Source organism: Saccostrea cucullata, unplaced genomic scaffold, assembly GCF_032062105.1.
Source record: "Saccostrea cucullata isolate Sc308-1 unplaced genomic scaffold, CSIRO_AGI_Scuc_v1 ctg617, whole genome shotgun sequence".
In the NCBI taxonomy this organism is placed as follows: domain Eukaryota; kingdom Metazoa; phylum Mollusca; class Bivalvia; order Ostreida; family Ostreidae; genus Saccostrea; species Saccostrea cuccullata.
This window is the reverse complement of record NW_026932360.1, coordinates 204,894-217,676: the sequence shown is the minus strand read 5'-3', so window position 1 is coordinate 217,676 and position 12,783 is coordinate 204,894. Positions and strand designations below refer to the sequence as shown.

The 12,783-nt window shown below is 31.6% G+C and overlaps 1 protein-coding gene across 1 annotated transcript; it reads left to right on the top strand.

Annotated features, from left to right (window-relative positions):
• Positions 1–268: 268 nt before the first annotated feature.
• Positions 269–2,951, top strand: LOC134234965 (paired box protein Pax-1-like). The gene is made up of 2 exons (XM_062717048.1): positions 269–486; positions 1,924–2,951. Exons 1-2 carry the CDS (start codon positions 483–485, stop codon positions 2,739–2,741), a joined length of 822 nt encoding a protein of 273 aa, XP_062573032.1. The 5' UTR covers positions 269–482; the 3' UTR covers positions 2,742–2,951.
• The last annotated feature ends 9,832 nt before the right edge of the window (positions 2,952–12,783 follow it).

Genomic DNA, 12,783 nt, shown 5'->3' with positions numbered 1-12,783 from the left:
AATTTCAAATATGTGTCCTTCAAAAATAGCTGTTATTTTTATCATAGTAGTGTTACTTATCAAAATAAAACGAATATAATAATTTTTTATCAATATTTGATAAGGGAAATAAATTTCCATTTGCTTGGAACTGATTTTCGGTGATCCGTGGGAGGATCTTGTAATGCACGTGAAAAGGGGTTCACCCAATCAGATTTCGCCGATATCTAACGTGTAACACAGATTTATTCTTGCGCCGGCCCATAGCGAATTGCCAACAGACCAAAAAGTCGCAGCTTACATCTCATAGTGACACAATTACCCAAACAATCTCTGTAGAAAAATATGAGGAACCTTCACGTGTTATCAAAGACTTAGAGACACCGGCTTCTTGAATTTTATCGATGACAATTTAAAAACTATCCCACGGCGCGACATTAAAACTAAATCAAAATTTTTGGTTTGAGAGGATTTCTTCTACGATCGTCAAGATTGATCTCCTAATGGGTAAGTTCTCCTTTTGTTTAAAATTTCCAAAATACCTTATTATCAAGAAATATAATCAAAATGTTATATGGGAGATTTGTTACAATATAAGGCTATCATTAAAAAAATATAACAGTAAATATTGACGGATAAAAAAATTCTTATCAGAAAATATATAATCTCTATGAATACATGATAAAATTCAAAAGAAAAAATTTAAAATACGAACTTTAAAAATAGTTTATTATTTTTTATGTTTTATACCTAAAAATTCTTATTTTAACAAAATTTATTATTCAAAAACTCAACACCAAAGAAGAATAATTTCCAATTCGATAGATAATGTTTTCTCTTGAGAACTATGAACTTCCGTAAAATTGATACCAACAAGTGCGAGATCAAAATGACCACGATGCCCGTTATCAGAGTCGCAATTAACGCGGTTCAGAGCAAGTTATGAGAAAGTGACCAAGGCGTCCCCTCGGAGAACGAGTTTTCTGATAGTGGACAGAGCTAATTAAAAGTGAAAGAAAATTAATACTTCCTCACGTCCAGTGTTTGTGATTGACGATACTATACCCTTCGTATCAAACGATGGAATATCATATGGCTTGTTAACACAGGGGGCGAAATTTATTTTCTAACGGAAATGTGAAATTTACAATGTAAACAATTCAAAATCGAGAAAATGCACGAGTGTTTATTTATACGGTATTTTGTAACATGATAAACTAATTTATTTCTTGACATTTAAATGATATAAGTCGGGTTGTTATAAAGATTTAACGGTTCCTGATTTAAAAAGAAAACTTTAATAATTTATTGATTGTAAAATAACTATAAATACATGTATAGAAAACATGAAAAAATATGAAATCTTGTTCTATTATTTTGATCCTTTGATTCCAAAGAGAAACACATACGGAGATAGTGTACTCATATGAAAAAGACATTTCATAAGGAAAATATCAAACAAAAAGCAACAACAACAACAGCAACAAAAGAAAACAAACAAAAACAAAAATCAAAACAAAAACAAAAAAAAAAAACCCCAAAAAACAACAACAAAAAAAACTCTTTTATGTTTAGTAATTTAAAACATCTTTTTAAAGAATAACTTCAAATCCAAGAAAGTTCTACATATATTTCAGATAAAAATTGACCTGAAAATAATCTAATTTAATAAAATTAGCAATGCAATCAAATAGTATTGCAATTGCATTGTTAGTACTAATACCAACAAGAATGAATGACAGAAAAGGTAACATATATATTAACAACCACTCGTTTCCCCCTACGCTATTATCAATTATATATTCTGGCACTTCAGTACTAAAAAAAGAAATTTTCAATCAATAATATTATTTAAGATTAAAGTTTGAGATATAAATATATTTTCTTTAATTAAAAAAAATATCAAGGTTTCTATTAATCAATTTTTTTCTTTTTATTTCTTAGAACAGTCGACGTTTGGCGAGGTGAACCAGCTCGGAGGCGTCTTCGTCAATGGTCGCCCTCTGCCAAACGCCATCCGCCTCCGTATTGTCGAGCTGGCTCAACTAGGAGTGAGACCATGTGACATTTCCCGCCAACTGAGAGTTTCTCATGGATGTGTGAGTAAAATTTTAGCCAGATATAACGAAACAGGTTCAATTTTACCTGGTGCCATAGGTGGCAGTAAGCCCCGGGTGACTACCCCTAATGTCGTCAAGCATATTAAGATGTACAAAGAGAGGGATCCAGGAATTTTCGCATGGGAGATTCGGGACAAACTTTTGGCAGATGGCGTGTGTGATAAATATAACGTTCCATCTGTGAGTTCCATAAGTCGAATTTTACGTAACAAAATTGGAGGAAATCCTACACCGACACCCATCAGTCAAGGATACGATAATAAAACCCCAATAATGCCTTCCCCAACTGCGCCTGCGCCGATATACAATCATCAGTTTTATCCGTATTCCTGTTCAACACCTTCTATGCCACCCGTACATTCTCCACAAATGCCTGTATCTCAACCACTTGCTCAACTGAATCCAAACAAACCACCCCAATCGGCTTCAAATTGTGTAACACCGTGTATGATGAGGGCTTGGGCTACCTCGTCACATTCCGTTAACGACATTTTGGGATTCCGTCCCCCTCCCATGCAACAGACAATGCCTCCACATCAGCACCTTCCCCAGGAAAACATGGGAAACATTGGCCAGAACTATAACATGAATTACTATGCCATGAAACCCACGACAATGGCTCCGATGTATTTGCAGAGTTGACGAACGACTAAATTTTGCTCGAACTATTAATTTTTTTTTAAATAAATTGTTATCAGTGCCAAATATGGAAATAGTCTTCAGGTACGATATATTTAAGCTACAGTGGTGCTCACTTTATACAATAATGGATATACAATATCTTAGTGTATTATATGCTTGTATTTAATCAGTTGTGCTTTGTTGAGTTTTTATCCAATTAAAATGAATTACACACTAGTCATAAATGTTTTGAGTTTTTACCGCATGATTTAATACTTCTTAAAAACCTCGTTATAAAATTCTTACAGCTATTGCATGTTGCTAAGTAATAATTTTAAAACAACAATCTTCAGGGTAATGAAGTAGGTGATAGATATATCTCCGAAAAAAAGAGATCAAAATAGGATTTACGTCAAAATGACCTAGCTTTGATTGATATTTTTATCAGTATCCCTGTGTGTATTGATATCGTAACACACACATTATCTCAGTTTTACTACTGACACAAATATGCTCACTGCAACATCATGCAATTAAAAGATTAGAGGAAAAGTTACTCGATCATGGTACAAGGGTACTTTAATTCAAAGCATTGAATGACTCACTTTTTAATTCAATTATCTGGAAGTGAATGTACAGGTACAATAAAAACAATCATTATTGTGTTTCTTATAAGAGACAGTTTCAAAACTGCAATTTATATTGGACAATACTTTAATTTTTTTCTGTACAAAACAATTAATTTTAATTCTTTCTAAACCTGTGACATTCACCAGTAAAATACCTTTAAAAAGTTCTTTACAGTAAAGTCTATATCATACATCTTTTTCCTAATTCACAATTCTGAGTGATAATAATGGTCTAATTTGTATGAACGTCCAATTTAACGATAGATTGTAATTGCCAACGAAACCATCGTATTGACCATAGAATTTGCTAAATGTTAACTTTACATAAAACTATTTTTGTCCTTGTATCATCAACTCATTTGTCAATAGCTCTCTTTTTTTAATTTTTCATTACAAAGAACATCCTCTTACGTATCAAATCAACTGGGAGACATAAACTCCCTATACACAACAGGTGTTTAAGTAATCAACAAAAATCATAAATGTTTTGGTAATCATAAAGTTTTGTTGAAGAATACGTTATATTTGTTTTTTGAAATATAAGTATACTGTATTTGACTTTTTTCTGAACTCTTTATATGGGATAATACTTGAGGGGTCTCAACCCTCTGCTATAACTTTCACTAAGAAAATTTAAAAACTGAACAAGTTTTATATAGAGGTAACTGGTTTATTTCATAATAAAAGGTAATGAGATTTTTTATAATTATTTTGAAATTATTTAAAAATCGTCAACTTTTCCTGAAGAATGTTTGCATCAAATGATTTTACTTCATCGCATCTTCTCGGATTTGCCAGGACAAGTTCGTAAAACATTTTTCGATTCATTATTTCATTTGTCGGAAAGGCCCGTGAAATTGCGATGTTGATACTGTGACATTACTCATTTTCATGTAGTGTTCAGTTTTCGTTGTTTTCGAGGTTTGAAGAGATTTGCGAATGATTCGCCACAAAATGCAGTTTTTCAAAAATATCTTTAAAAAAAAATACAAACCTTTATCCATATCGCATTATTTCAATGATTCCAACTACTAGTATATACCCTACCAAACGTTATGGTTGCTTATTGAGGCTAATATGTACTAAATTATAATTTGAATTTTGTGTGAACATAAACAAATCTTACCCTGCTGCCACTAAAGTTGACCAGACGACACTTTTTGGCTTAAAAAGGGGCGTTCGTTATTGAACGCTCGTTTTCAGAATGTTTCGGGCATACTCAAATACGTAATACAAACTCAGCGTTCGATAAGTCGCCAAGATAATGAACGCCAAAATTCTCTATAATCTTCAATTTTTTTAAATTATAGAATATTTATTGTCTATAGAGTAATAAGTAATTAGTTTTTTTATCATCGAGCAACGCATTATCTTGGAGGCCTTCATTCTATATCAATTCAAATATGTCTTAATTAAATCAAGCAGTGCAGTTTTTTCCAATGGCAAATGTTTTTACCTTCAGCGCTCTTCTCCTTATGAAATAGAAAAAAAAAAATAAATGAAAATTTATTCAGAAAGGAAGTTGCAAATTGTTCGCCACTTATTTATCATTCTTTCTTCAAATGTTTTGTTGTAAATGGATATGTGAATTTAAACATTTTCTTTATAAAATTATTTTATTTGAGAAAATCAATATAAAGAATGTATGCCATTCATTTTATTAGTACAATTTATCAATGAAAAATACAGAAATCGACTGGGCTATAAAACATCTATATTTGAATTTACACGATCATAGCATATACAATTTCTTTTTGTATATGCACACAAGAACATTTTTTTAAAAAACACACAAGCCAAAACATAAAACACAAGTGTAAGAAATGATTATTACAATTTATTAATGAAAATTAATCCAAGGGGCTTTAAAACATCTATATTTGATTTTACATGATCGTGCAAAAACAAACTTAGTACATGTATGTTACCGGCCCTTGTGAAAGAGAGAGAGAGAGAGAGAGCAGATCTCTTTTGGAAGATTTATAAACCCGACACTTGGGTTAGGTTCAAAACACTTAATTATTTCCCATAAGTCTCTTTATTGCAGGTTCCAAGAGAGAAATGTGATATCATTCTTAAAAAATTTATGTTTCCAAAATTCACCCTCTTTTCCTTCAAAGAGAAAAGATACATATAAATGATTTTTTTAATACAAAAAATGTAATGGGACAATCACTTTTTTATTCTTCATTAATGCATCCTTTATAATGCTGAAATTATTTATTAGTATATAAAAACTAATGACGATTATTTAACATTTTATACAAAAATTTAAAAAAAAAAAAAGCATTTTGTCATCTTTTCTTTTAAAGTTCGCCCCATAAGTAGTGTATTTAAGAAAATCTTTATGCTCGTGTTCATTTTTAATTATAATATGCCATCATAATAACTATATTTATAGACATGAGTTAATTTATGTTTCTTATTTTTTCCTTGTATATAGACACCCACCCTTGCTCACACTTCCTTATGATTTATCCAATGCAAATGAAGTGCCGCATGTTTATGTTAAATTTCGGAACATGAAATGCCATCACTTTGAAAACTGTATTTATCTTTTGATTTTTTTTTTTGAGTACCAAAGGACCTTTGCCCAAATTCCCTACGTTATCGGTCGTCTTGGATGCAACTCTCAATTTCCGGGCATAAAATTTAAGCCATCTGGGAACTGAAAAACGATACATGGATACATGGTTTTGTAGCCCACACACGTGTCTATATTAAAAAAAAATGAAATATATTTAATATCAGCTTTAAAATTTTGAGTAAGATAGAAATTCAAGCTTTCGACAATTTTCTCAGGAAGAATTATTTATTTTTATTACAAGATACGTAATAAAAAAAACGCGATTTTGCTTCGATAAGAAATATTGAATTTACACATTTGGAAATAAATTATGAAATATATATTCAGCCATAAATTATTTGGGAAATATATCATCAGTGTTGTGAAGTTCTTTTTTTTTTTTACCATTTTTTCCATGTGAAGGAGTCGGGGAACTTATATCAACCTGGGCTCGGTAAATTGTGCATCTGCTGGTTATAAAAAAAAGGAAGAACGAAAAACTGACATGTTCAAATCCACTACAATAAAACAGTTCCAGTCACCTTGGGTATCTCAGACAAGTCGATAAACATCTAGACTAATTTGAACAGTATCAAACACAAGACAAATTGATTTGGAATTTATCTACCGTTATTATCTCACTTGGGAATTTGATTTATAGAGAAATCTAGAAGTCATCAATTTGAATGCTTCAAAAAAAAGAGCATTGGTTTTGAATTTTTTCAACAATGTAATACAAATCAAAATATACTGAATAAGTTTAAAAGCTATCTTTTTTTTGTACAATAAAGATAACTATTACAAGTGTATTATAGACATAAAATACAACCTAAAAAGTGAAGTACAAAAATTTTTCATTTATGTACACTTTATAAATATTGGAGAAGTTAAGATAAATTTTAGATATTTTTAAAATTGATTTTTTACAATTAAATACTGAAAACAATTGACATTCATTTACATTTAGGCCACTTTACTCGTTTATACTTTTGGGGCTTTATGTAAATTATATGTAGTTTGAACACACATGACTCTAAGAAAACACGCATAATTAGGAGCAAAGATTAAATAAAAAAATTTAGTGTGATGAAAAATATAAAGTTTAATTTCACTTAATGAAGAAATAGTTTATTTACGTTCTGGAATCAAATAAAAAAATAAACATTTTGAACGTTTTCCAAAATAATAACCGCTTTTATTCTTTGATATTTGCCCCTATTATACATCCAAAATGTCTTCGTTTAAAGTATGACATATGTTCCAAATATCATTCACATTCGATCAATTTTCCTGCGGAACTTAAAATGAATTCATAATGCAAAACAGCCAAACACAAAAATGAGCGCGGATTAAAACTCATTATAGGCCGGCTATAGCGATTCATGTTACTTGATATCTCCTTTTACATTTTGTTTTTGAACAATAGATACATTGCTTCCCGTAAAATGAAACGGAATTAAGTAATTATATTGATAAATCATGATTTTCTTCCACAGATCAAAGACGCTGCCTAGACCCTCGCAGCTGATGTCATGACCTCGGATAGCCTCGATTTCAGATGATATATTGTCGCTCAAATATCAGAGATGGGGGGTAAACATGGGATTTACGTTGGGTGATAACAGGTTTCTTTTATATTCTACACACTAATAAAATGTTGTTTCTATGATTTAAATGTCAAGAACTCCGAGTTTTATCAAAAGGTTAACGAAGAAGTAAGAGAAGGCAAGTTATTAGATTGGTTCAGTTCACATGACCTGGTACCCACATTTTTTTGAAAAAACAGGAAAAATTCGGAAGAGCCTAAAATCTAAATAAATGAGTGGAGGGTAGATAATTTAAAACCCATGTTTTTAATGGAGATTAAAGAAATCATTGCTCTTGGATAAAAGGTAAAAAAAAAATTAGAAATCAGGAAATGAAAAGGAGCCTTAATTTTATATAAAAAAAAAATATCTGCAGGTTTCTATTCGTTTGTGCGGCGTGATCTCTCTGTTGTGAAAATAAATGTATCTTTCTAAAAAAGCAGATGTCGATTTCAACGTTTGGTGTAGATAACAAGTATCTGTTCCGCAGAGGATATTGTATGAAAAGAAATAAAATAGGATGCAACACACTCTGCCCCTAAAAAATGGCCGATCCCCCGTGAATCTGTTTTGTTTCAATTTCAATTAAGACATTCATATGTCAAAAGATCGATGGATTAAAGAATAATTTAGAGTGTAAAGGATTTACATGATAAGTAAAATCCTACTATTTTATTGACAGGACGTCTTTTGTGGAACACGTTGAACACACCAACTTTTGGCGTTAGAAAGTTTTCCGTAAAAAATGTCCTTTTTCAAATGAAAAAAAAAAAATTCGTCTTTCTCTTGAAAGACTGATATTGATATCTTGATCATCTTCTTACGTAATTGTTTAATCTAGTTAACTCGTCTGCATGCCATTTGGAACAACATTATTCTGTTTGAATCAGACCCCTGCTGAAATTCCTTTAGCAAAGAGTCCATGGGAATTCTAAATCAGAGAAATTTTGACACATTGCGGTTCATGAAATTAAATTGGTGCCAATTTAATAAGGCTGATCCATGATATTCTGGCGGAAACAAACATTTTACAACTCCAAACTTTTTGATACCATGTTGGCCTTTTCCTTTGTTTCAGTTTTTTGGTACGCTGTATGAAATTTGAACAATCGTGCACCTGCATTAGTATACAGAACATCTACATGCATCTCTCTAAATAAAATAAAAACAAAAATAAATCTCAGAGGAAGATGTCATGGTATTGTGTCAGAGAACTTAATCCTATTTGTTAATAATTAAAAGTGTGCAGCCCTGCAGGGTTTTTATTGAAATTTTATTTTATACGAATTCGAATTTAGACAAAAATTTCTTTTACATAAGTCTTTATTTGAAATATTAAATTACACTGTAAAGACACATCTTCTTTTGAACAACATAATGTCTTTCGACGCTTTGAACTTCCAACTGCATACAGTGTATATGTTCATTGAACTATTTGCAGTCTTTTGGTGATATTAAGACATAAAATGGAAGAGACAAAAACCCTATCCGGTACCAGCCATTCTTCATCCATCTCCATTGTTCCCTCTTTCTTGTTTAGTCGTTTTCCATCTGTTATCCACTTAGATACCCATTAGCCACACCTCCACAGGTATACCATAGACTACCGGGGCTTCATACATCAATCTAGACCTTTGTCTTGATACTAAGCAGCTTGGAGGAGCACAAGACATCGTCAATTTGGGTGGTACTACCATGAAAAAAACTCTTCGAGAAAAAAACAAAGTCATAAGTTATTATTGAACGGAAACAAACAAGCATACAATAGCTATCTTTCCTATTGTATGTTATATATCGGTAAAATTAATTATTGTGTGGACACTCTCGTCCTTGGTTCCTACAGCCATGGAGAATTACTTTTTTTTCTATTTTCAGGAAAGAGGGTAGATAATTTTGAAGAAGAAAAGTTAGAAATTTAAAGTCAATCAAACATTATAGAAACTTGAGATAAAAAACGTATTAAATTACTTAATTTCATTAGTAGCTTTCTTTTGGGATTTATTTCAATAAAAGTTTTGTCAAGATTTTTTTTTTCAGCAATGATGATGAATGGCCTTAGAGCAACACACTCTATTCATCAGAAGAGGGACACGACATGGACAGAGGAAGATTAACAGAATATTTGCTATAACGAAGCATAGAAGAAAGAAAGATTCTGGAATCTCCAACAGATTTAGTGATTACTGCAATGTTACAAAAAACCTCACTTCTTCCTCTGTTCACATTAAAGCTCCAAGATGAAAGTGAAACCCCGAAAGTCATTTACATTTGTACAAGAAATGACAGATTTTGTCAGCTGGCTGTTCATTTTTTCTAAGTTATTCCTTGTCAATTATTCTGCCAAAATAGACAGGTTTGCTATAATGACTTTTGCAGAGGAATAAGGTTCCCACTATAAACCGCCCTCAATTACACTTCCTATAATGCATACACGTGCAAAGACTTATTTTTTGTGTTAAAGTAATAAAAGCCATTGGCTGCTGAGTAAAACTGATTCAATTTGTCAAATAAGTTGAAATTATTGTTATAAGTCGTCTCTATAAGATGTGGTGTTTTATTGAAAATTAATGTATTTCTGTATGGCATTCACCAGCTACAAAGAGGTCCATGTAGTAGTAATATTATAAAATCGAAAACTGCACAACATTTTTCGCATCATACCGGTACTATATATATGTAGCAAAGTTTTTTTTGTTTGCCAAATGAATGCTCAATAAAAAGAGTTATATAAATTAAGAATTGTGGCAAATACGATCGGAAGAAGAGAAAATTGATTTGTTTCTTGTATATGAGAAAACTTTCCATGCTTTATAGAAAATCTTTCTCGACCCATTTCAGAGGTATCACAAACAAAGGATTCCCGCCATAAGTTATTGCTGTGTGTGAATCTTTATAACAGATAGTAGTTAGAAACCCTTTGCAGGAACTGGGTGATCGTGAAGGAAGGCATCATTTAATGTATATATAACGACTTTGTTTTCTCTGAAGATTTGCCGCGAGGGTTTGTGTTCTGTAGGTTTTTATTATCATTTTTTTAAAGGAATGTTCAAGAATAAAACGTTATTCTTCTCTACAAATGTTTTCTTTAAATTCAATTTTTGAAAATTTCATTGCAGTAATGTTTTTAAATTGTTATATAGTTGTTAAAAGTTGTAGCTTATATTCTTGAAATTGACAAAAACACAGATATAATATACATATACAATTTGTTTGTCAGCTTGTTTTTTTTTAACCTTCGATTTTTAAAAATTCATTTACTTTGGACTTGCATTTTCTGGAAAAAATTGTTTGTAGAGGGGTTTTGTAACATGATGCATGTGCATGTACTTAGCGGCTCTTAAGAATTTGTGCTACTGGGTGGTGTAATAATTAAAATGTAGTTATAATTTCGGTTTTCAATTTTATAACCCAAATATTCAGGAGGTGTAAAATTTATTATCTTGTGGCGAAACTAGATAAAGATGATGGTTTATAGAGAACAATCATACAAATAATGTAATACGGCATCTCCCGGAAATCTCCGCGGTAGATCTGCCACTAGGGGGCACTGTTCTAGTGTCAAAAACGCGCGAAATCGAGACGAAATAGCTTATAACCCACTGTGATCTTCATTGCATGTAATTGCTCTGAAAATTGGTAATAAATGATTTGCACTTCTTACCCTTGACACTTCTGGTATGAATCGGGTCCTGGAGTAAATATTTTCAAAGATACAGAGTTTGGGCTTAATGTTTCTTATGGGAATTGTATCACAGATTTACTTAAATTTAATTAATCTTATGTATTTGTATGATGAGTTTTCTTAAAATGAAACATCTTTAATAAATTGGAAGAAGAACAATAAAATTATTTTTATTCTCTGTTTCATACAAGATGTATATCTGAAGGAATAATAAGGACAACCATCTGTCTGTAGTCGGGAACCAACATAAAAGTAGATTTATTGTTATATAATTTGTTACATGGCAACAATATGTTCTTATGAGCATTTTTGCAAAAGGGATATTTTTTTGTGTATTCTCATTCACGATTTTCTCAAGACCAAATATAAATGTTTAACTATTAATCGATAAATCATTCAACCATGGTGTGCATACAACGATTTCTCTGTAACATTATCTTTCGTGCACGGTGGTTTCGTGGGAGAATCCACGCCCTTAAGTATGTAAAGCGACAGTATCATTATGTTTAACGTCCGATAGGGTGGTAAAAAGTGCTTTTTTACATATGCCAATAATTAACTTCTACACATGAGAACCTTTAACTTCCTATTTTTATGATCAGAACATTTGTAAATCGTACCGATATGATCCTACATCGCTTTTGCTTTCTTCTGAGAAATTATACCTACCGTAAATTAAGAAACAATCAGCGTAATCTATCTTGCTGCGATTAGCTTCACACAAAATAAAAATTTACTAAAGATTTTTCCCGAACTACTGTATTGACACCATAGTGAATGCCAAAAAAAAAAAAACAGACGGATGGACGGACGAATTCTTTTTTTCAATTTCAAAAAGCCCCCCCCCCCCCCAAAAAAAAAAGAAGAGAAAAGAAAAGACACCTTCAATTTCAAAAAGCCTCTACAATACATCTTTTCCCAAATACTACTTGCTTCCCTTTCTTAAACGTGATCTACCTGGCTATGTACAAATTGGATACAGTCATGCCTCTAAACCGTGAAATAGACCACAACAATTCCCGGCGACAGGAACAAGAATCTGCTTTCTGCATCACTGTCAGCTGATTCCCGCGATTCATGACATCACGCGGTTGTCTGATGACAGAATTATCGTCTGCCAACAGAAATGATGCCTTCTTGCTGAAAGTCAGAGTGATCACAGAGGACAGTTTATGAATGAAAAACAACAAACTAGTTTCTAGAGTATCAATATTTGTTGTAAAGATTTAGTCCAAAGTGACAACTGTTATTATTTTACATCAAATTAACGTGTACTGTATAGTGTATGTATCTTGAGTTCCATTCAGTTAAAGTTTCCAATTGAAGTAGTTGAAATCGATATGTTAATTGTCAAAACAAAGATATATAAAATTAATTTTCAAGAAAAAAATTAATCTTCATGTTTTTGTTTTTTTTTGCCTTGTAAAAGACCAACGTTGAACATTTGCTTCGTTGCTGATTTGAGAATCTACCGTTTTGTCATGCGCGGTAGTTTATATACTGTGAATGACACATTTTGCTCTTTATCTTCCAAAATAAATTGGGTTTTCTCAATTGTGACAGAAATGAAATAAATAACAAATACCTCCTCTGCTCTTTG